The 23,973-nt window shown below is 52.5% G+C and overlaps 1 protein-coding gene across 2 annotated transcripts in view; it reads right to left on the reverse strand.

The window, feature by feature from the left end:
- Positions 1–22,453, reverse strand: part of CCM2 (CCM2 scaffold protein) — a 48,000-nt gene extending 25,547 nt beyond the window's left edge. For both annotated transcript variants that reach the window (XM_067292076.1, XM_067292075.1), the window contains exon 1: positions 22,231–22,453. In XM_067292076.1, coding sequence (XP_067148177.1) covers positions 22,231–22,260 — 30 coding nt within the window. In that variant the 5' untranslated portion in view covers positions 22,261–22,453. The remainder of the gene's footprint in view (positions 1–22,230) is intronic.
- Between the last annotated feature and the right edge of the window lie 1,520 nt (positions 22,454–23,973).

A 23,973-nucleotide genomic window follows, 5' to 3' on the forward strand; every position in this document is an offset into this window, starting at 1 on the left:
GAGTCCTCTTGTGGCCCCACGAGACCTGGCTCCATCTCTACTGGGCTGCATTGCTTGCACTCAGAAGATCACCTGGAGCGAGTGGACCCCTGGGGCCTCTCCATCCCTTCCCTGCCTCCAGCAGATGGATGCACAACTCGCATGCATGGGGGCAGCAGCAGATTAGAAAAAAAACAAGGATTCTTAGTTCAGCCAGAGACACTATATTTGATTTCAAAGCTGTTCCCACAGACAAGCACATTACTAAATCCAAGTAATGCAGAAGCATACAATTTCCCTAAAAACAGTGAGCTAGCACCCAAGTCAGTTTTAAAAAAAAAAAGCAGCTAGGACTAATGCAACAGTTTTACAAGAGCCCTTTACAAAACAAGGCTCAGCTCTGTGTTTTCACGTTTCGGGCTGCCTTGCCAGCTAAGCTGGGCTCCAGCTACGCCGACAGGCTTTTCCTTTAAGGCAAGAGGAAAGGAATTTTCCCTGGCTATTTTTAGCCTCGTTTCTCCTCCTGAAGAGATTCCTACAATCCGGCTCAGACCTCCACCCACAGCTTTCATGTTCTGATGCGTAGCAGAGCAAGGCTGAGCTGATGCATCTGGACTAGCAGGCCAGGGGCAGGAGCACGTGGCAGGCCTTCCTCAAAAAGTCTGCAGAAACAGCTTTCAGCAGATGCTCCGAGCAAGCAGCTTCACGCTGAAGGAGGGGAAGGCATCAGTACAGCCTCCTACTGGGTTTGCTCCCCGCTTTAAGATGAGTAGTACCTCCTAACCTCAGCTTTGCGGCACAAGCAGCTCAGGCCTCCGACCCCATGAAACTACAGCTCACGGGTCCGATTTAATCTCTAGCTGCCTCTTCTCCGATTCCACAAATCCAAGGCCGCAGCAGGGCTAGGTAGGACTCGAGCCCTGTGGACGAGAGAAGAGGAGCGGAGCCGTTCCCACCCAAACGGCCCGGAACTGGCACATTGGCGCTGCTTCTCCCTCTCCGCCGGCCCCTTCGTTCGGGATCTGGCACACGCTCAAGCTGCGAGATCGCAGCGGTAGGAAATAGCCTTCGACCAGCACAAGCAACACCCAGGAAGAGCCAGCCAGAAGAGGGTCTCCAGGTGTTGCTGCGGTGTAAGTACTAGCTAGGCTTTTGATCTTTATTGATATTTGCAGAGGAATGTGGTAAGATCAGTTTATTTGCAGTCTTTCAGGAATTGGTCTTTGGAGCATGCTTTGGAGAGAGAGTTACTAATAAAAAAAATAGTAATTTTCCCACAAATTCCAGGGGGTCCTGCCAAAATCCAGAGATCAAAGAGATGCCTGCTGAACTGTCTGAACGCCCGAAACCAAGAAAAGTAGAGGCCTTAAAACTAGAAAGTGCTAAAGCCGTCTGGCCACAGACGAGCCCATTAATTTCAGTTACAGAGCCATATTTTCCGGTTTTGGCTGGGAAAAGGAAAGGCGAGTTTACCAGTTTCGCTGTGCTGCAGCCTGGCTCCAGCCACCAAGCCAGGTGGCGGCAGATTCCTCGGGATGCTTCGTCCTGACCTTACCTTGATGAGTGCCACAGTCGCGCACAGGCGAGCAGGGAGACGGGAGGAGGAGGAAGGAAGCTCGCTTGCCCTTGTCCCCTTTCCCTCTTTCCCCAGGGTTTTAGCAGCGGGCACTGCCATGATTTTAAGACCCTCTCACACTAGGCAGCTTCAGGTGATGCATTAAGTCACCTTCCACTCGATATTATTAATGTAAGCTGCTCGCAAGAGAAGCGTTTATGCCAAAAAGTAAACCTTTAGAGCTAGTGTCCTATTTACAAGCAACACACGCAGAGGTGCGATTGCCGATTACGCTGGACAGAAACGCGTCAGGCCGTCACAACTAAGATTTTGAACACTTGCCTTATCCCTGAATTCAACCATTTGCTTCACGTTTTCAAGTCTTTTTGTCCAAGAACAACCAACCAGGATCCTCCCTCAAATACAGCCTCAAGAATCCCATTGAAGTTGGAGGTTCATGCTAAGAAAGCCCCAGAGGTGAGGCTGCCACGCGCCCTTCCCCAAAGTACCAGAAGACTTGAGGCACAGGCATCTGCCAGCGACAGAGCCAGCTCGGGAGGTCTCCCCAGCTCCTGTCACTTCCGTGCCTCCCTTCGGTTGTTCCAGCACAACAGGGTTGCGCAGCCTCATGGTGAACAAGATCATGGAAGCAGTCAGGAGTAACCCAGCCATTTTCTTGTTTAATAGATACCCCGAGCCGCTAGAGGCACTCAAGGAAGCAGGGTCTGAACTATCAGAGCTCCCAGCCCTGCCCAGGTCACCCCTAGGCAAAGCAGCTGCATCCCTCCACAACAAGCCTTCTTGGCCTGCTCCTTCCCCGCAAGGCGAGCACGGACCTCGCAAGGCCGCAGAGCTGCTCTTTCACATTGCGGTGAGAGTTTTCACTCCACCAGTCCTGGAAAGGAGAAAGGAAAGCAGCTCCAACGCTCAGAGCCTGGCAGCTGATGCTGCACTTGGACAACCGGTGACTCATTAGCTTCAGCGCGAGGAACCGCTCAAGCGGTCTCCCTGCTGACATTTTCCAGCTCAGAGCTTCCCAAGCCATTCCCCACACCAGAGTGAGACCAGCTCGGTGACAGCGGCACGTACCATGATGGCGAGGGCCACGGCGCCTGGCGGGTTCCCATGCCACAGGAGTCTGCAGCCCTTGCTCTCGCCTTTGTCTGCAGCCAGTGAAACACCCAGGGCTTGGTCAGCTGTAGCCAAGCGGAGCAAACTCCTAGACCCTCCCACTGCTTATTAAAGAAGAAAGGGAAAAGCCATTCTCAGGAACTGTCCATCCTAGTCACCGCTTTAAATCCCCCAAGAATCTCCGGCAGGAGCTGACTGCAGAGATAAAGGCCAACTCCACCCTGACAGCGGGGAGGAAAGACAAAGGCAGAAGGCTCTGCCTGACCCTGCCAGCTCCGACCGCCGTCTGACCGTGAGAGGGACCAAGGCTCACTCCAGGATGTGGTAAGCTCTACTCCTCCCGGCTGCGTTAAGTCGGTTCAGTGCTGGCATCATCCTGGCGCTCACAAGTACCACATGGCCACCGAAAAGCGATCTCCTGGGCAGGTTTGCAGCTCGCGGGCCTTCCTCTGCTTTTGTTCTGCAATCAAAGGTTGCACCAGCAGCACAACAGGGAACTGCTTAGGAAGGTGGCCCGGGGCACGGGATGAAAAGCAAGCTAGGGAACACAGCCTGGATGAAGCTTCCCAGAAAGCCTTGGCTAGATCGGTACAATTACTCACAATCCTCAGTCCACCAGAGTGGGAGAACGTATAAACAGACTCTTGCAAAGATCTGTCAGCACCAGCCAACACTTCAGTACAACTGCTCCCATGAGGCCCCACACGTCATCTTGCTTTCCGCCGTTCTCAGGACCCTGCGGAGGAAATGCTGCCGCCGTAACGATTTTGAGGAGGGGGAGTCCTGTTAGACCACAGTTCCCAGCCCAGCTGCCTCTCCAAGCATCGGAAGCAGATGTCAGGGCCACCCACGCCGACAAGATCAATACCCCAGCTCCAGGAGGTAGCTGGCTGCCCCACCAGAGCCAGTGCGGTCAGGCAGCACGGCTGAGGGTATGGAAACCTGTCTGAACCGTGGCAGCAGGACACAGGCAAACAGACACTAACATCAGACAAGGTAAAGCGGTGACTTACTGGCATTTCTCATTTGAGGTCTCCTCAAAGTTACAGGCAACCCAAGACCCCAGTAAGGCAGATAGCTTTGGCTCCACAGACACTGAAGAAAAGTAGTTTTTGGCCCCAAAATAGCGAGCGCAGCCTTTTGACATCTTTCAGACTGCCAAGGGGGTGAATTTATGTTGCAAGAGTTTGCTGGCAGAGTTTGAGCCACAGGTAAACACAGAAGTGAAGGTTATTGGAAGAGGTCCATCTGACAACAGACTTCACCATCAAGAGCAGCAGCTTTGAGACGGGATTGTAGGACTGATGTTACCGGCCTGGACAGTCAAAACTGTGTGGCCATGAGCAGTGCACACCAACACAGAAAGCTTGCAAAATCTGTCCTGAGCCATGCTTGGAAAGCTCACTCATTACAGCAGCTAAAAGCAGATAACTTCTTCATCCTAAAGCTCAAAATCATCCAGCACAAAGCTTTACTCTTGCATGGTCTAAGAGACAAAAGCCACACAGTTCTTCATTAGTGTAACCAGAAGACTGCTAAGCCTCTGAGGCAGTGCACAAAACAAGCATGTGGCAACAAACCCTTTGAGATCCACCAAGGTGGCAGGGGAAGGAAAGGAAGCAGCAGCCATGGGAGCGTCTAAGCTCCACTGCGCTTGACCAAGTTGGAGGCCCATCTTCAAGCACATCCACTTTAGTTACCACCTTTCTGAAAACTATTCCAATTCTTTGCATGCTTAAAAAGCAAGGTGAAATACCCAGATCTGTAGTCATGTAGTTTATGACCGTCTTGAGAGGATTGTTTCACAGGAAAATAACCTCTGAATTGACTCAGTCTAGACATATGTTGACTGACATGTTTTTGTCTTGACTATCAGGTAAAGAATCTCAGGAGGTTTCTGGCAGTCAAAACAAGGTCTGGTTTGTTTTAGCATGTTCCCTGGGACTCCAGCATTTAGAGACAGGAGCCAAAATCCATGGATTAAGAATGAACGTTTGCAGCTCGTGCACCTTGAAGCATTTCTTTCCTTCTCAGGATATGAAGTGCCCAGATTGCAGTGCTGGGGGCACCAAGGAGCCACCTCCTCCTTGCCCTTAAAAACAAAGGGTGCGACAGGGATGCCAACCCCTTTGGGTGCGAGAGGGCTGTTGGAAGTTTCCCCTCCTGCCAGAGATACTCAACCCTAGGATTACTCAACTTTAAGTTTCTCAAATTGAGGATAGCCACGGAAAACATATCGAACTCCAGAGAAAAACAACTGCCTACAAACTACTTTTAACGATGTCCCTAGCATGAAAGGGTTGGAGACTTTGTATACACTCTTCCACAGGAATATTTAGAGAAAGGTAGTTTGGGATGGCCATACAATGAGAGACAGGTCTACAGTCGGGCAATGACAAGTACGCTGCAAGCCAGCCCTTGCCTGGCTGCTCACGGAGGCACGTATCAGGCACAGAGGTTGGCAGCCCACCACGATGCAATGGCTGGAGATTGTTAAGCAGCTTTTTCACATCAAAACCTCTTAAGAAAACCCAGAGTGCCAAACACACCATTTCCCTAAGTCAAGCTATGGACATTTCTACCCAGCTTCTCTAAGCACTTATACAAAATACTAGAACAGCAGTCAGTAAAACATCTTGCTCTGGAGCCCATCGTTTTAATCAGCACACTAATTAACCCTGTCCTGCTGAGAAGACAGGTCAGGTCAAAGCCAGACAGGGATAACCTCTCACAGAGCCTGCTCCCAGCTATCACAAGCTGTCCCAGCTATACGTATTTTTGCACAGTTTCCATTCTCTTAATACCTGCGTAACTTCAGAAGAAGCTATCCAGGGTGCAGCAATCGTTACTGTGGGCAGCCCACTCACGAACACGCTCTCCTGAGCACAGCTCAGGCCCTTCAGTCTCTCTCAGGCCTCAGGGAATTCGCAGTGTCTATGGAAAGCCTCGGGATGCCCTAACCAAATATCACACCGAGATAGTTGCATAAAATTTATAGTGCACCCAGCTTGGAGAAGAATAGAGGAGTCTAATGTGGGATGACTTAGCTTTTGTGTCCACATAGCTCAGCAATAGCTTCTTAAGCTTTTTTAAAACAACCCGCTACCTCCTCCAAAAACCGAGCTCCCCCTTTGCATAAGGGTCTCAACCAGCAGCATCTTCCAGAAACGAAGCCAGGTGAAAACGCAGCATCACTGGTTTCCCCCGTTGTAACTGAGCACCCGTCCTAGGTAGGCCCTCAAGGACGGCCGCTCTCAGGAACATCTCCCAGGGCGACATCCACCTCCCTGAAAGCAGAGGCCAGAGTTGCTCCCTTAAATCCGGCGCTGCCCCAGCTTCAAGGGCAATTCCATCTTGTTTTCAAGTCTTCCAAAAGTTCGCAGCGTGCCTATATCCGCACAGCCAGGTGTTCCTGTTAGAGTCGAGGCAGACGGCTTCCCTTTGTAGGTGGAAACAAGCACAGTCCAGACAGGTTGCATTCTTCCAGCAGTAAACAAAAAGAAAATAGCTTTTACCCATGGGGAAGCACCTCAGTCTTTTTTCCCCCCTCATGTCAGAGGCCCAAGATCTCACAGCATCTTAGAAGAGGACTAGGCAAATCTAAGTTTTATGAGTTTTTTCTTTCAAGTGTCCTCTGAGTACGCAGGCCCTTCGGCACTGCCAGGCTATCCAGAGCGCCCAGGGAGGCACACCCTGCCAAACCCGACAATATTTTAAGCTGCTGCTTTATAGGAAGGTTAATAATATCTCACACCCTTCTCAAAGAGGCCTCAGACATCCTGGTGGCTCCCACAGAGCAGGCTTATCTACAGCCTGGGAGCCAAAGTCAGGAGGTTCCTTCCTCCCTAATCAAAGAAAGCTTTTGGCTGTTATATAGCTCTCACCCCCTAAAGCCACTGGCTTCCCCAGCTTTATTTTGACAGCGAGATCCACAGAAACACACTCATCAGACCTGTCACCGACAGATGAGCAGGTTGTCATGTTTGGCAGGGGGAGAGGAAAGTTAGATCTGCCCCATCGGGCAGCACTGAGCTGCCAGACCACGTCCAGTCACCTCAGGGGCCTTCCAACATCGGAAGCTCAGCGTTGCATGGGAGTCCTCAGCCCTTCCTATTTTGCCTCTTGCCTAGTCCTCTGTTCATCCGGGCACACCACATTTCCCAAGCTACAGATTTACAGACATACAGGAACTTAAAAAAAAGGTTGAAGAGGACCACAACCAGAAGCAAAGGTAACAACGCCTCCTTTCACACCTGCACGGCAATCCACGTCCTGAGCTACACGGATGCGCTGATGACATTACTAATGAGTATTTCTACAGCAGCACTAGCGAGGCCTCAGCTTTTGGCTACTGCAACCAAAGGATGTGCAGCCCTGGATGCTCCCACTGAAAAGCAACATGAATAATAAGAGGCTGGAGAACACCTCTAAGGAGAGGTTGAAGGAACGGTGCTTCAGAAAGTAGAGCCCCAGATCTACTTTTAATGGCAGAGCCATTTCAGCTTCTGCAGGCAACATCTAGGAGAAACTTTCAGCAGTTACCCTTCCTGTGAGAAAGGAGACGGACTAGATAACAGAGCTGGAAGGGGGTTATCCTCACTGCTGCAGGATGTGGAGACAGGACACTTTGCAATTTCTCCTTAAGCAGTTAGCTTTTTTAATCCACCTCTCTCCACAGGCAACACTGTTCCACCAACCCTTCCTCTAACTCACTGCTGAGCTCCTCAAAGCTCTGGTCCTCCTCTCCTCTCCCGAGAGGCAGCGGTAGATGCGACCCAACAGTCCCACTGCAAGACGGCTCTTTGGCTCCTTGCGCCTGAGCTGCTTGGGATGGCAGGTCTTGAAGGCAGCATCCCACCACTGCTAGCTCTTAACACAAGCTCAGCCAGTCCCTGGAGATTTCCCAGGCTTCCTGCCTTTCGTAAAAGCCACTCTTTCAAGGAGGGTCCACATCTCGTGATATTCCAGAGAAGTTAAACCAGGAAAGGTGGCTATTTCCTCTTTTTATTAAAGAAATGATTTTATTTTACTTACCTAGTAAGTTTACAAAGCAAAAACATGGGGAGGCCCTGAGGTTCGCTTAGTGCGTGGTCTGCATCTAGTGGCACTAAGTGAACTTTCCATGCTTGTTCTTAGAACTTAGTATATTTGCTCTGGTTAAGAAAAGTCTGTTTGGTGAACTTCTACTACATGAACGCTGGGAGGATCTGGTATTATGCTTAAGGTTAGGTAAATATAAAACAAAAATACTTCAGGAAACAAAGAGAAGCCTATTAAAAGGCTTGTGACCAAGTCTGCACTAGTCAGACGAGACTAAGCAAAGCATCTGAAGTGCTTTATGGAAAACAGTGCTTTTAATCTCTCTTCTGCATGGTATCGGAGCCAGCAAAACAGGAGAAGGCATAGAGCAGAACTTTATGCAAGTCGTGTATTTTACTCGCAGAGACGTTTCAACAAGTTATTACCCCGTCTTCTGAAGAGCCAGGCTTACCATACGCCGCCTCCCTCCTGCGCCGGGCAGGCACCCAGGCAGTCCCTGGGCGGTGTTAGCAATCCGGCGAGGACAGATAAGAAGTGCCACTAGCACCAACACCCAGAGCTATTTTCAGATGAACTAGGAGAGAAACCGTGCTGTCTGCACACACGCTGCAAGGCGACAGCTCTCAGGAACAGGACCGCACGTTTCTGGGGTTCGGGTGCGCGAGGCAATGGGGCAGTGCCCCAACCCACCCTCCTCTGGAGTTACCCCCCTCCAAGACAACAGCGTAACTGCACACATACCCGACAGAGCCAGGTCAGGAAGCCAAGCAGCCCAGCACAGAGCAAACCAGTAAGGGTTTAGGCTAAAAGCCTGGCCGACGCGGTGAGGACCCACTACCTGCGAGTTACGCTGGCAGACGGGAGCAGGGAGGCGGAGGTGAGAAGCTACGGCAAGAGCCACTGCCTGGGTCGGCTGCAGCCAGAGCACACGGGACAACGCGCTCTGCAAATGCACCCGCTGTTGGTCCCTTCCTTGGGAGCAGAATCAATCGTCTGTCTCTAGACAAGGTAACGCGATGCCTGAAAGGATATTGATGGTTCAAGTGTCATGCGGCTTCCTGACCTCACACACAAAAAAGCATGCTTCAGAGCCGGTCAAGGTCAAAGCCTACAGCCTGCAATTTAGCCACCCCTCAGGCTGACTTCTGACATTTCCTCTGTTATAAGCCAACCGCTTAAGAATATTTATTTACTTAAAGCTCTGCCAAGACTTTGAGAAACCAGTGATTTAAGGATCTTTTTACCATTGGCATCCCTACCCAAAGGAATTCAATTGCAGAGGGCAGGGAGGGAAATAAAGTCTCTGGTTACACCCTGCCCACAAATGGGTCAGCTGGGCTTTGACCTTTGTGCTTTGCATACTCTGGCTTCTGCAAAAGGCTTGGCAGTTTCACTGGTTTCCTTAAACCCTTTCGCTTTCTTTCACTGTTTTACTGCCAAAGTTCATTTATTTCAGATGTTTTTTTTTCCTGCTCTCCACACTGTAAATACACAGGCTAACTCACCTGAGAAGCCAGCTACCCCGGGCCCAGCATGGAGGGTCTTCTGGGGAGTGGGAAGTGATGCACATCTCCAAAAAGTTATTTTAGAAAGACTGCTATAAAGCCAAGTCCTAGGCAGATCTGCAGAACTGATCCAAAGCCCCTCAGGTTTTTATTACATATGCCCCTAGTTCTGCTTTTACCTGCCCTTAAGGCACTACAATACATTTAGTAACAGGAGCTGAGGCCACCTGGATGTCCAGTGCCACTGTGCTGATTTTACTGAAGCTTGTCCCCTTCCCTCGGGAATACTAACAGAGCTGATGCACTGTATTTTGGTCATCCTCCCTTTCCTCCAGGAAATCTTAGTGTCTTCAAAGCAAGGTGTCAAAATAAAGATTACAGCAGGAAATAGCTGTAGTTTAATATCAAGAATGCAAAACAAGCTGAAAATCCATGTTGGTCTCCCCGCACTGTCTGTTAAGTCCTGCACGGATGTCTGGGCTGGTCCCACCAGCACTAAGGCTCTTAATTCACAGAGAGGAGAGAGAAGAAAGGAGGCAGCCCCATGCCATCCTGCCTCAGCAAGTAGCACGGTATTGCTTACTTCATAACCAGCTTCTTTCTCCCGGCATTTGACTCCCATCCTTTCTTCTCCCACAAAGGATAGGCACAGGAGCTCTTCCGTGCAGTCAGTGGTATCAGCACGGCTCGGTAGCTAGGATGACCGAGTGCTCTAAGGTACCAGACTGAAGGCTCTCTCCTTCATCTGGCTTTTCCGTCTCCCCAGTAGGGTTGTGGGTTCAAATCCTGTTTTTTAAGCACTTATCATTTAGCAGTTCCACAGCTCTGCCAGACTCTCATAGCTGGTTTGCCAAGCATTACACGCTGCGCCCTGAGCACAGCTTGCAACGCTGCGAGCCTGTCATCATCTCCCCTGTAATAGCTGTCAGCGCCAAGCTGCTAAATGACATCTCCTTCCCTCAATCAGGGGCCAGTGGCCTGTGTCTCTGTTGCAGGTACCAGCAGGCTCTAGGTACAGACAGATACACCACAGCATGGAGATAATCTTGTCCTCCCCGACCAGGTAATATTCTCAGGCTTGGGAGATGCAGATTAGTTTCATGAAGATTTTATGGAAAGAACAGAAACGGAACAAGAACGCCCCCAGAACATAATAGCTGGAGATTAAGAGAAGTCAAAGAGATACAGAGCTAGTTTTCAAATGCTCTAACTCACCTCCGCCAGGGATACCGGAGAGGGTGAAGGCAGCTCCTGTTGTACTTGCTTTATATCCATGGAGACTCAGTGACACCTTAGTCACAGTTGTCACATGCAGCTCTCGGGATCCTTATTTCTAAGGGAGAGCATTTGTTCTCCCTAACTTTGGTTAGAGCATACCCATGTGTGTCAGCCTCCGCAACTACTCTGGGTACCCGTTGCGGCACAAGCAAGAGTGGTTAACAGGAGACATCGTCACTGGGGCCAGCTAAGAGAAGCCGTCGGACCGTAGCTACCGACAGCACTAGAACATACAACCTCATACAGGCATGGAAGCGGTTCTGCCGTGAACCGCGACCGCCGTTGCAACATTGACACCCAGGCGCAAGACAGGCGAAGGAAAGTTGTACAGCCATCTGGTTAGCAGCGGCTTTGCTTCTGGCAAACTCCAGCTGAAAGCTGATTCTTGAGCGCGCTCACCACTGCGGAAGGCTCCCCAGGTAGCGAGCGGCCGCCTGACAGATAGCGGCGCGCCTTTTCGTGAAAGCGGCATTTCTTGTTGTATTTTTAGTACGTTCCGTGGGCCGAGCGGGAGCGCTGAAGGCCTTTGCTGCACACAAAGCTTGAGGTTGCTGCAGTTTCAAAGCAATACTAAACCGGCTGCATTGCCCATTTACTACAGCGGCTGGAGGGTGGTGGAGCAGCCGTGCCTGCTGCATCCAAGAAAGCACCCAGGTGCCTGGGCTGCTCTGCTTTGCTCTTGATGCAATGGAAGCCAGAGGTTCCTTCACGGCAACAGAAGGGAAATATGCTGGAGCCGAGAAGAGCAGTTTCACACACTGCGCTATTGACTGTTAAACGTATTTAAAAGATGCTCTTACACGTGGGGTAGGACTGCCCCATTTTCCACTAGCTTTTGGGCAACTGAACTGATGAAGGATCAGGACAAGTGCAACTTCATACCTTATTTCCCCCTCTTGGCCAGTATTAAAGAGGAGCACTGCTCTGGTTACTGAGAGCATCACAAGACCTGGGGGCAACTCCCACATTACCCCCCCCCACCCCAAAAGCACAGGTCTGGAGCCTCCACTGAACTGTGTGGTGCTGTGGAGCACGAGGCACGTTTGTCACTTGCTGATTGACATTTGCCGCAACTCATTGCTAGGGCAAACGGATCAGAAGGCGCTGGAGGCTAGCACAGCTTTGTGAAAAGATAAGTGGAGATTTAAAGTCTGTGCAAGACCAAGACACCATCCAGAAAAGTCTGTGCAAGACCAAGACACCATCCGGAGAGCGGGGCGCCCCACGCCTGGGGAAGGATCAGAGGCTGCTCTTCTGCAGGGCACCGGTAAAACAAGCCACTACCTCTTTGCTAAGCCATCGCTAAGGCTTGCGACTCCAGTGGTCAGGCAGAAGGTCTGGGGGCTTCCTCAGAACATCCCTGGAAAACTGCTCTGCGGGCTGCCCTGGAGAGGAGCCTCAGACCAGAAGCGATTCCCCCCAGGGCAGAGCTCAGCTCTTGGGCCTGCCCCAAGACGGCGCGGTTCAAATAAGACCCTTGTGTCGAGGCAGTGTGCCAGAAATACCGTAGCTGCTCAAGTTCAACAGTTCTCTCAACTAAACAGGCATCATCTTGTACCAGAATGCTACTTCTAAGCGGCTTCAGGTTTTTGCCAGTACAGAAACAGCCTGTACTTTTGAAATAGAAAGGAGTTATCTGCTTTCTGGTTGTTACCTCCACGCAAGGGAACCTGCGGAGCCTGCAACGCGGTGTGTTAAGAGCTCCTCTGCAAACCACAACAACTGTCCAGGGCTCCAAGGTCAGGGATCCCTCGTGCTTTTATCTGGCCCTAGAAACCAGAACGCTGTTTTATGATGTGTCGGGTCAGGGTTTCCATAATGGAAAATTTTATTGAGCGCGAGCTACATTTTTGAAAGCTTGTATCATTGCTTAGGCCAATGTCGTTTGTGAGCTGTGTAGTTTTAGGGAACTTCGACTTTGTTTGCCCCTCTTGACTGAGCAGCAAAGCAAGTATTTACTGAATTACATGGTAGAGTTATTTTGCACTGAGCAAACCCACAACAGCAGAACTATTTCAACACAGGCATACGAGCCCAAGAAAAAAATCTGTGTTACATTAAGCATTACTGCAGGATTTGTCCTTTTCCACGCTATTCTCAGAAACAAAGCAGCAGTTTGGTGTACAAATGAAGGTTACACCCCTTATTCAGTTACAGTCTGCTTCCCAGGACAATAAATGCCCAGTGCACAGGTTTTTGGGCTCATTAATGGTAGCAGGAGGTATCTTCCCTGAGCCACAAAACACGGCTGGTACAAGACATCTCGCTCCTATTAGCTTTGAGTTTTTCCTACAGGTCTGCCCCATCCCCTGTTATCAACCGCCCTCTCCGGAGGGAGCTTTCCCAAAGCATTGGCTCAGGGTTGAGATGTCACCAGTCTGCTTCTGCCAGCAAGTTGACAGGAGTTGCGTTGTTCATTAGATTGCCTGTAAGGACACACGGGACAGTCGCAAGCACTTCCTGCCCTCCTTATGTCCCAAGTTGGCAGCAGCTTCCTTCATCCATAACCTGCGATGTGAAGCTTAGGAGCAAACTCTCCAGCCCTTCCAGATCTAGCCCAACATTCGAGCAGGAGAGGGAGGCGAGAGACTCCTGTCCCCACAGTCGGGAACCTTTCGGCCCAGGAGGCCGAAGGTCAGAACTGGGACCATTTATTTTCACAGCTCTGAAGCTTTAACCCTGGCTCAGTGACACCTCTCATCCCACCCCCACAGGCCACGGGTGTCCTCTGCCTCAGGTGAGCTCACGGAGCAGTGACCCCCCCCCAGCTCTGCCCACGCTCCAGCCAGCTCCGCAGCACTGCCCCACGCCTGTCCCATCCCACCAGCCCGGCTGACTCCCTCAGGAGCAGCAGGAGCCAAGACCAGGACACACGTCAAGGTGGAAAGTGGCAGGGGCAGAGCCACCTACACAGGATGCTCTCGCTCTCCCTCCCACAACCACCCCCAGGGGAAGAGAGCATCGAAGTTGCATAGCAGAGCATCAACCACAGTTTTCGCAAGAGCTCTCTCCCCCGGCCGTGGGCAGGGAGTGCCTCGTTACCCTGCTGGCACTCTATTTTGGCAAGTATTTCTGCACACCCTCGCAGGTGAAAGCAAATACAAGATAAATACCCCTCCAGTAACCGTTCGGAACCAGAGCGGTTAACGCAAAGCATCTGATTACACAGGTCATGGCTAGCGGGAAGGTATTTCCTGAACAGAGATCTATAGCTGGAAGTCAGGATACTGCTCCAACTCTGAACCAGAGCTCTGTCTTCCCCCGCTCCAGTGGGTGACATTTCAGTGAACTTGCCTCCAGTCACAGCTGTTATTCATATCCTGGTGCTAAGCCCGCATCAGGGAGGACAAGGGAGGAGAGAGATGCATGGCAGAAGGGAGGAGGAATGGGAGAGGAGCATGCCCACAAAGTTCCTGCAGAGCTAAAGCCGCTCAGGATCAGAAAAAGCCCATTTTCCAGCTGGGAGGGACAGAGCTCCCAGGAACCCGTGCACAGGTCCACACTGGACAGCATTCACCAGTCATCCAGAAGAGGGTCAGCGGTGAGGTAGCAACATCTGCTGAAGACATCAGGTATGCAAGGGTAGAGACTAGGACAAAAACATTAGTGTTTCAGAAGATTCATCTGCAGCTCAGCAGCTGGGCAGAGGCTGCGGTGGTACCCGGAGCAAGGCACATGCAGGACAATCCCTGCCTCACCTACCAGGGAGGCTCTCACCCGTTTCTACCCAGAAATAGAGTCGTTTGGAATTGCTGCCCTGATGTCAAGCTCTGATCTGCTCATCTCACAGTGGACGGGGGAAGACTGGGAGAGCCAGGAAGGTGCTGAGAAGGAGAAGGGTTACCAAAAGTCTGGAACAGTTTGTGCAACTCTGCTCAAGACTCCTTCAGCCCAGGAAAGGAGCTCTCCTGAGGAGATGCTATTTGTAGACCTTTGCAAAGAGGTACGGAGAAGGCTGACGGGGGTTCGCTGCCTCTCTCAAACCAAGAGTAGGAGAAGCGCAGCCACCCTGGGTGGTGTCAGCACAGGGAAGAAGGGGCCATGCGAGGAGAGCACCGCACAGGGCAGGCTGGGAGCCCGGGCTGCAGAGCAGCTCACAAACCAACGTTAGCTCCAGAGACGGCACCACCAGCTCAGCACGTCCTTGATCCGAGGAAGGAAACAAGCTGGCAACGCGTCCCTGTTCCCACCCGCATGAGCGGCTGTGGATGGCCCTCACCCTGGCAGCACCAGCTTTAGGGCCAGCCTCCCCCGAGTGTCAAGGCAGACCCATGGCCCTCACAGCAAGGCATCTTATCTAATGGCTGGCTGCCAGAGGAAAGGGCTGTCCCGCTCCCACCGCGGCCGCAGGCCACAGCGAGGTGGTGCAGGAAGCTGGGCTGGCAGAAGACAAGCCCCAGGGCCAGTGCCAAGGAAGCGGCAGGAGCTGGGGTGGGAGGGAAGGCGGCCGCCCCTCCCAGCAGCCTGACCACTGCAGATCACCACCCTCCGCAGCAATCCCTCCCTCTGCAGAGGGCCGCAAAAAACGCTAGAGGCGCTGCCCTTACGCACAGTCAAGCTCCAGGTCTCAAGCGACTTCTCTCAAGCTTCCCGTATCCTTATTTCGGGGCATCTTGCAACATGTTTGTCTCAGATCATGCCAAAGCTGCATTTCCTCCCCGTCCCCCAGAGGGACGGCAGAGCCCCGGCCTCCACGCAGCTCAAGTTCAACCAGGCGTGAGCAATGCACTGTGGACAGCAACGTCGTCAAGTCCTCCCATCGCACTCAAACCCTGCTCAGGCCGTCTCCAGTGCAAGCACCTCAAGAGCAAGCACGCACACGAGGCAAGAGCTCCCTGCCCGTTTACACCCCCAGCTCCCACCCTTGGCTCCCCCCAGCCAGGGGGCCTAGACCCTGAATTCACTGGAAGGGGGTTGCTAGAGCTGTCACGCTACAGCTGGCTCCGACTGTCAGCACATTCATCCAGCATCTGAGTCGGACACAGGAACTTTGGGTTAGAAGAGGTCACCCACTGAGGGAGGCAGGAGTCCTGCCACCACCCCAGGGCTCTGGGAGAGGTGGGAGCAAGACCCCCTTCTGCAGGGCAACGTAAGCTGGTGGCTTAAGCAAGTTCCCCCACTCCAAAGGATCCTCCAGCCTCCCTCATTACACCACAGCTCCCTGCTCTGTCCCCAGGAAAGGGAGAAGACCTCTGAGTAAGATATTGGTGGGGGACTAAAACACGTTCTACAAGGAGACAGACTGTGCCACAGAATTTCAGCTTGGCAAATCTCAGCTTTCGCAGTCCTCAACCTAAAAGCACAGTAAGTTTCATTCTTGAAGCAACTGTTTTACAACTCCTTGCTGCAAGTCGGACGAGTACAACTGTGCGGATATTAAAACATCACAAGGTTCACCAGAGCTGTTCAAACCTTCAGGTCAAGTGAAAGATTTAGCAGCAGCAGGGAGGGAGCTGCCACCTTGCCAAGCTGGGCAGAAGATGCTGTTCTACCCATTAGTTTGAGGACAGCGCGCCAGGGCCCCATTTCCCCTGCCCCTTTCCTCCCTAGCTTCCATTTCTCTTGCTAGTCCCATTTTACCCCACATCTCCCCAGCTGTGGGCTTCAAGCCTACAATCAAATGGACCCACCTTCATCAAGAGTCTACTTTTTTCCTCCTTTAGAAGATTTTTGGCTTCCTCTTCCATCCAGCCTGGAGGTAGGAGGAAGCACTGCAAACACAAGAGGCTCCCCACTCTGTTCCACTAACTGGCCTGAGGCCAAGAGCAGCCAAGAACAGCAACTACAGGATTGTCCTGCTGAGCTCTGTGCCCTAGAGCAAGTCAAGCACATACAGTTCAGAGGAGACCAGCTGCTAAAATCCAGTTTACTGGGTATTCCAGCTTCCCTACAAAGGCTTGGATCAGGAGATTGATAGGCATTTACGGATCGAAAAGCCCATTTCCCAACCCGGAGGCCACTCCTTCGCAGAGGGAATGGGGATGCCAAACTTACTCATTATCGAATTGCTGAATATAGGCAGATTTTAAGCGAGATTAGAGAAATGCCGAGTTGCCCTTGGGGTTTTCCCAAGGAATCTGAAAGAGCCAGCAACGGGATTTGTAACTGCGACTTTCAAACTTTAACAGAATAAGCAATGGAAATCAAGAAGTCTTCAAAGAGCCGTATTAAGTATCTCTAGTTGTTCCCACCTACGAGCGCCTTGCTTGGCTTACATCAAGCAGCGCAGCAGACGGATCAAATGCTAGCTGACGTTTCCAGACAGCAGCACAATAGTCTTGTCTGAAGTGGCTAAGGTACAGGGTGAACCATGTTCTAGCTGCAGAACAAGACCGGAGGCTCTGCTTTGTAAGCAGGAGAGTCAAGGACGGTCTAATAAAGCGCTGCTTGTCCGAGTTCACTCAGCTTCGTAGCAGCTGGGCATTTTAATTAAACATACGCCAAGAAAGGCAGCGTACAGCCCAGCAGTTCGCAACTACCCTGAATGTTTCCCTTTAGGAGTCTGAGGCTAGACAAGGGGAAAGAGTCGAGCCTCAGGATAACTCCTGAAGGTCGAACCCCAGCGAGCAGTATGTTTTAGCTTGTTTTGCGAGCAGCACAAACACTTCAAGTTAGATCTGTCAGCGCGAGAAGCTCAGAAGCCAGGGCTCTCACTTTAGTGTTCTGCTATGGAAGAGCAGGTACCTTCCATATCAGCACCACGCTGTGGTTTCCAGGTACACTGAGCTGTCTCCTGATGCTCAGATCAGTGCCAGCAAGCCAACAGCACCACCCTTAGATGCCACAGCAAGAGACAAGACCAGCCTTCCTTCCCCTGTGAAGCCCTCCCAGTGACTGAAGTCTGGCCTTGGAGTCACACCAACTCATGAGTGGTGGAACAAGCCCCAAGGGACAGGCCAGGAGCAGAGGGGAGCGCTTAGAGAGGCGAGACCCCTTAGTTAATTTTGGAAGAAAGTTCTCCAGATTACTGCTCAAACACCTACACATATGCACAAGTCAGAAGGGGGGCTAGACACCTCTCCTCATACCCTTAGCACAACCTTCTGCTAAGTGCTGCAGCGCAACTTCAAAGCAAGGCATAAGGTGACCAAGCCAACACCATGTCAAATTGTACTAGTTGGAGCTTTATCACAAAGAATCACCACCCATCCAGTCAATTTTTTTTATTTTCTATAACATCTAGCATCCTTGAAAGTTTGGGATCAGATCATGGCTGCTACATTAAGCCTTTGAAGAGGAAAGAGCAATCACGACAACTCAGCTTACAAGAACACTTTGCACATGCTTTGCTTTAGCTGAAAGACTACAAAATGAGAATAAGCCCTCCATAGTCAGAACCTTGTTAGCGTCCAAGTAGATGTGTGTGCCTTCATTAATCTAAAAACATCCAAGCAAGCTAAAAATAAGGATACTGTGTTCACTTGAGTGGCCTAAATAATCCCACAATGAAGCCATGGAATAACCATTCCTACAGCAATTGATTCTCAAACAGGACTGCTGCTTCACCGAAGAGTAAGGCAAGTGTCTTGTCAAAGGCTCACAGTTATTCCAGCATAAACAGCCAAAATGTTCTCAAGATAGCCTAGGAACTTCAAGCGACTTCCCAAGCCCAGTGGAGTCCCATCCTCTAAGCAGAAGCTCCTACAAAGCTTTGTCTTCCAGCTCAATGCCTCAATATTTTCCGTATGAAGCTAGGAGCTCACATTGGATGGTGCAACGAGAAGCAGTTCTGTTCAAGGTATTTAACTCCTTTGCTTCCCTTCAGAAGGTTCTCAGCTTCCCAGTCCCTTCTGCACACCCCACACCAGCCAAGAACACGACCTTGCTACTGATGTTTTCTGGCTTAGAGGGAAGTACCCCCAGCAGAGGTTAGAAGCTGGCTTTCTCAGTTGCGGCAGGTATTTCCCAGCATTCTAGAAGAAAAGGAATAGACCAGCTAGTGCCTTTGACATCGCCTGGCATCAAGCCACTAGAACTCAGTACCACAGATTAGTTCTATAAGCAAGATCTGGCAATCATTAAAACAGCTGCAATAAGAGACCTCACATTTTACACAAAAGCAGATCAATTCTGTCTCTAGAAACAGAAACTGAGCATATGCCAGAGATTTAGGACATATCTGAACCAGCAAAGTCAGAAGTTTTATGCTGACATCTTAGATGCAGCACACAATGAACTATTTTAAGAAAAACATTCAAATATTTCACCCTGGAATGCCTGAGGAAGCCTTGCATCCATTTTACAGATTTGCTAAGATGAGATGTTACAAGAGCCTCAACAGAAGATGTCAACAGGACCTAGGAAAATCCTACTCTACAGACCAAGGCAGCTAACTATTAGGGTATGCCAAGAAGCTTGCCTCCTTCCTCCCCTCCACCCTTCTTTCCAAGAAAGGGAGCATTAGGAACAGTCATCCCAGCCAGAGTCCACAAGGCTTAAGAACAACTGTTCTCAAGCTCCAAATAGATTCCCACAGCACAACAGACTGCCACAAGCACAGAAGGAAACTATGCAGCATTTCCTCTTTTAATATCATGGCCAACACCAGAAGACACAGGCAACCAGAGCTCATGACATGCTCTGGAATTGATCCACTCTTTTCTAAGTTTGAGATGGATATTTCTATCTCAAACCGGTTTCAAATAGGACTTTCTCACTACTAAAGCAATCTTCAGTCAGTTCTGCATTTGACTAGATGTCCTCTATCTTGCCACTATTGTATTTGGGTTGGGATAACCTGGTTTAGGGAAATGATCAGAAGGAATAGAAGCAAGGGCCGCTGTACACAACTGTTCAGTAGTATTTCCAGGGCTCCGGCTTCAGCAAATACATCATTTGTCTAAAGCTCGAGTAGCCCCAACACAGAACTAGGATTTTCTTCTAGGAAAAATCTTCACCAAACCTGCCATAATACTACTTATGGGTGGTACTATGGAAGCGTAATTACCATGTTTCAACCTGTAATCCCGCTGGCTGAGGGCCAGCCACCTGCACTCCGGAAGGATTCACACTACACATGGGAAGGAGAGCGTTTTCCCTGGAGCCCCCAGGGCTCAGCAGCTGGGAACCGCTGTGGCACAGTAGATGAACATGCCTGTTTCAGCAGCCAAGCTAACTTCGATAGTGGTCCAAGTTCATCAAAAAGCCACAGGCAGAAGCTCCAAGAGCCATTTAACTACCACTACGAGGGAAAACATCCAGAAGACTCCTTAAGCCTATGCTCTGACCCCAAAGCACTGCAGACCCTAAAATGAAGCCACTACAGCTTCAAGGTAACAATTCTGATCCACAACAGAGCAGGGCCAAGCCCAAGTCTGTCCTTGTTTAAGGACCTAACCCACTTGAAGCTGCCAAGCTTCTGCAGACATGCTGACCAGAGACTGAGGACATGTCTCCACACCAAGCCACTTCAGAGTGCCTACGTACAGAAAGGCTCCAGAAACATCATTCAGCACCAAAGATACCATCCTAGCGTGAAACCAAATCCTCCAGCCGCAGCTCTGTGCCACAGTAACTCACAGGGGTCTTAAGGAGCTCCTTGTCCACAGTGATCACTTATAAGGCAGAAGACATCAGCAGGAAAGGGTGGACTGGAGTGCTGTGATCGCTTCTGGGCTCACCAGTACAAGAGACCACAACATGCTGGAGCAGGTCCAGGAAAGGGCCATGAAGATGATTAAAAGACAGGAGCATCCCGTATGATTAGAGGCTGAGAGAGCTGGGACTGTTTAGCCTGGAGAAGAGGCAGTTTGGGGAAAGCAGGGGCAGATCTGATCAGTGTGTATAAATGCTCGATAGCAGGGTGTAAAGAAGGAGCCAGACTCGTCTCAGTGGTGTCCGGTGAAAGGTCAAGAGGCAATGGGGCAAACCGAAATACAGAAAACTCGCAGCAAAAGTTTAATTATGTTCAAGTAGAGAGTGAGCAAACAGGTTGCCCAGAGTGTTGTGAAGTCTTCATCCAAGCAGGTATTCAAAACCCAACTGGAACCAGTTCTGGGCAACCTGCTCTGAGCAGGGGAAGGGACTAGATGATCTTCAGAGGTCCATGCCAACCCCAACCACTCTGATTCTGTGAACCTGTGACCATAGCAGCTGGCCACCTCTCCTAGAAGGACCTGGACAGTAGCACAGAGTTGCCTCTCACGCTGGAGCTCAGAGATACCTTTTCTCATACATATTTACCTTCCATTTGCTCAGACCTAAGCAGTGTGCCTGCACCCCTCCTCACTCCCTCAGCTTTCCCTGAACCCAGCTTATGTCAGCAGGGGCAACACAGCTCTCATCCATCAAGGCAACCACACAAGCAAACAGCATCACTAGAGCATATTTTTGTAAGGCAAAAAAACTGCTTTATTTTTCCCAAATAGCAGAAGGCTGGTTTTCAGTGGGGACAAAATAATTATTCCACTTCTATAACATAACAAATCTTGTCCACGTACTTTAGCTGAGCACTACTTATAACCCATTGCCTAGCGCAGACAATAAACATTTACTCACAGCTGTTCTTATATTACTTCTAAAGTTATTCCGCAATCATCTACAGCCTCAAAAGTTGCATCCAGATTTGTTTCTTCTTGAAGCAAAAAGGATTTCAGCTTAAGGGAATGCTACATATCTAGAGCGCACCGCTCTAAGCCAAGTCATTTCTATTCCCAACCGTGCTATCGATTCCGTAACACCTCACGCAGATTGCTAGACATCTCAGAGGAACTTAAGTGTTTTTACAAAGCCCTCTTGAGGCTTGCCTTTTACCACTGTTATCTAAGTTCCTTTCCTGGACAGAGCATTGAGTGAAACTTTCAGGATTTGATTCTGTGGTAACTACATATGGTAGATGGGGAGAAAGATATACAGGATTTCATGTTTTATTAGTATTCTCATCACTTCAAATCTTAATGCTTCAGTAGGAGACTCTGCTGCCACCTTCTGAGAAGATAGTTACTGCAGGTGTCCCCAATCAAGAGAGGACTAAAAATAGCTTATTCCCCCACAGTTATGTCATCACCAAATTGAGCAAAGGCTTTCTTCTTTATGAAAGAAGAGTCAAAAACCGATATGCTCAAGGACCATTGAGAGGCAGGGAGCCCAGCCATAGCCTTCAGTTTGAGCTTTGTCTCCCCCACATACACTCTAGAAGACCACACAAGAGAGGCTTAAACAATAGAAACTAAAGCAGCCTATTTCCAGTCAATGGAAACAGAGCATGCTGATCGCCAAAAGCCTTACAGCACAGCAGTCCTGACTACAGCTGGCTCACCGCATGCCTACTGTACCTCTAGTTTGGCAGCACAAGTAATAGGCAGGGCAATACAGCGCTGTTATAGATGCCACAATTGTCATTAACTAGTTGCCTCATTAGCAGCTTCAGGAGAGCAGCAGGAGGATAAACTCGCTTCTGACCCTAGACCAGTGCCCAGACACCAGCAGAGCACTGAGAGGAGATCTGCGCTGCTGCAGAGCATGGGTCACGGCGGGAAAGGCCGCAGTCTCCAGCCAGGTCAAGCCGGCGCTGCCCTAAGCGCTACGGTCACACGCAGAAAAAGTTTCCCCGGGGTTGGGGAGAGAGGCCCCAGCCCCGGGGCAGGTGCCCAGGCAGCCGGGACCGAGCCAGGAGCCACCGGACGAGCCTTGAGAAGCGGCCGCAGCCCCAGGGGAAGCAGCCCCAGGGGCTCCCCGCGGTGGGACCCCCCCCACCCCCGCCCAGGAGCGCGGTGCAGCGGCCCCGGCGCGGCCCGCTCTCACCTTCTTGCCTTTCTTGCCCTCCTCCTCCATGTCTCAGGCGGCGGCGGCCCCGGCCCCCTCCGGGGCATCCCCGCAGCGGCCGTGCTCGCCCGGCCTCAGCGCCCGGCGGCGGCCGCGGCCCGCTGGGGGCTCCGCTCCCGCTCCCGGCCGCGGCCCGCCCGGAGCCGCCTCAGCGGCACCCACAACTTTTCAATCCTGCCGCCATCTTGGGCGTCGGCTTCCCGGCGTGCCCCGCGCCCTGCCCGGAGGACTGACGTCAGTCCTCCGCGGGCATGGGCACGAGCGGGTGGGGGGGCAAAACGCGGCGCAGCGCATGCGCTGCAGCCGCCAACTCGCCCGCGCCTCGCCCCCTGCTGCTCGCTCCGCTGGAGGCCCCCGAGGCTCCGCCCACCGCGGATCTAGCCCCGCCCCCAAGTTCGGCCCCACCCATCTGGCTCTTCCACCTCGTCCTCCCCGCTGGGGCAGGCGGGCTGGACCCGCCCACATCGGGATGGCCCCGCCCCCGCACGTGGAGTCCGTGTTCATCGGGCCCCGCCCCCGAGGCTTGCCCCACCCCCTGTATCTTGGCCCCGCCCCTTCGTCTTGGCCCGCCCACCCCACCCCAGCCCCCTTCTCAGGCCTCGGCGGCCGAGCCCCTGCGCGGGGGCGTGGGCGGCCCCGTTCCCCAGCCCCCGTGGAGGGGCGGGCCGCCATGTTCCCCCTTCCCCCGGCGGAGAGGGCGACCCCGGGGGTCCCCCAGGCTGCCCCGGGAGCGCCGAGCTGGTGGGGGGGAGCTGGGGCTGGGAGCCAGAGCAGGGAACTGGGATGGAGAACGGGGACTGAGTGTCAGGCCTGCGAGGAGGAACTGGGCCTGGGTGCCGGGACTGCGACAGGGAACCGGGACTGGGGACTGGGATTGGGTGCCAGCGCCGGGAAGCGGAGCCGGGACCGCGGTGCTCACCGCGCATGCGCGGGATCCTCCACCTGCTGCGCCGCCGCCGGCCGCCAGGTGCCGCCGCCACCGCCGCGGGGTGGGGCGCGTCGAGCGCGCTGACGTCACGCGTCAGCGAGGCTCCGCCTACAGCCATGGCGGCGGCAGCGGAGGCAGGTAGGGAGGCGGCGCCGTGACATCCGCAGCCATCGGCGGCCGGGGCCGCTCCCGGGGGCCGGGGAAGGAGCGGGGACTACGGCTCGGGGGCGGCAGAGTCGGGAGGGGCCGGTATGGTCAGGGGTGCTGCCCTGCTGGGGGCTCGCTGCCCCGCTGGGGGGCCCGCTGCGGCTGCCGCCGCGCCCGTGAGGCGCGGTGCACGCTGGGAAGGGTAGTCCTCCGGCGCACGTGCGGACCGTGCGGGCCCGGGCCGGTGAGTGATGCGGGGGGGGGGGGGGGGATGTGCCCGGGGGGGGGTCACAGGGCCGGGGGGACTCTGCACCTTCCAATCCGGGGAGGGGGGTCACCGCCTCGGGGGGGATTTTGCACCCTCCGGTTATCGGGCCTGAGGGGTGGGTTACCGCGCCCGGTGCAGGGGGGGGGGGTCTCTGCACCTTCTGGGCCTGGGGAGGGGGGGGGGAATCACCGGGCCCGAGGGGACCTTTGCGCCCCCCCCCCTCGTGTCACCGCTCTGCGGTTTGTTCGCTGACGCCGAGGCGGTCTGCTGCACCCCCGCTGCAGCACCGTTTCAGCCGTTAGGGGAAGTGGGGGTTTTTTATTTGTGGTTTCCAGAGCTTTCCGGAGTGATGCGCTGCAAAACCAGCGCTGTCCTGACT

The sequence above is a fragment of the Apteryx mantelli genome, chromosome 2 (assembly GCF_036417845.1).
Source record: "Apteryx mantelli isolate bAptMan1 chromosome 2, bAptMan1.hap1, whole genome shotgun sequence".
NCBI lineage: Eukaryota > Metazoa > Chordata > Aves > Apterygiformes > Apterygidae > Apteryx > Apteryx mantelli.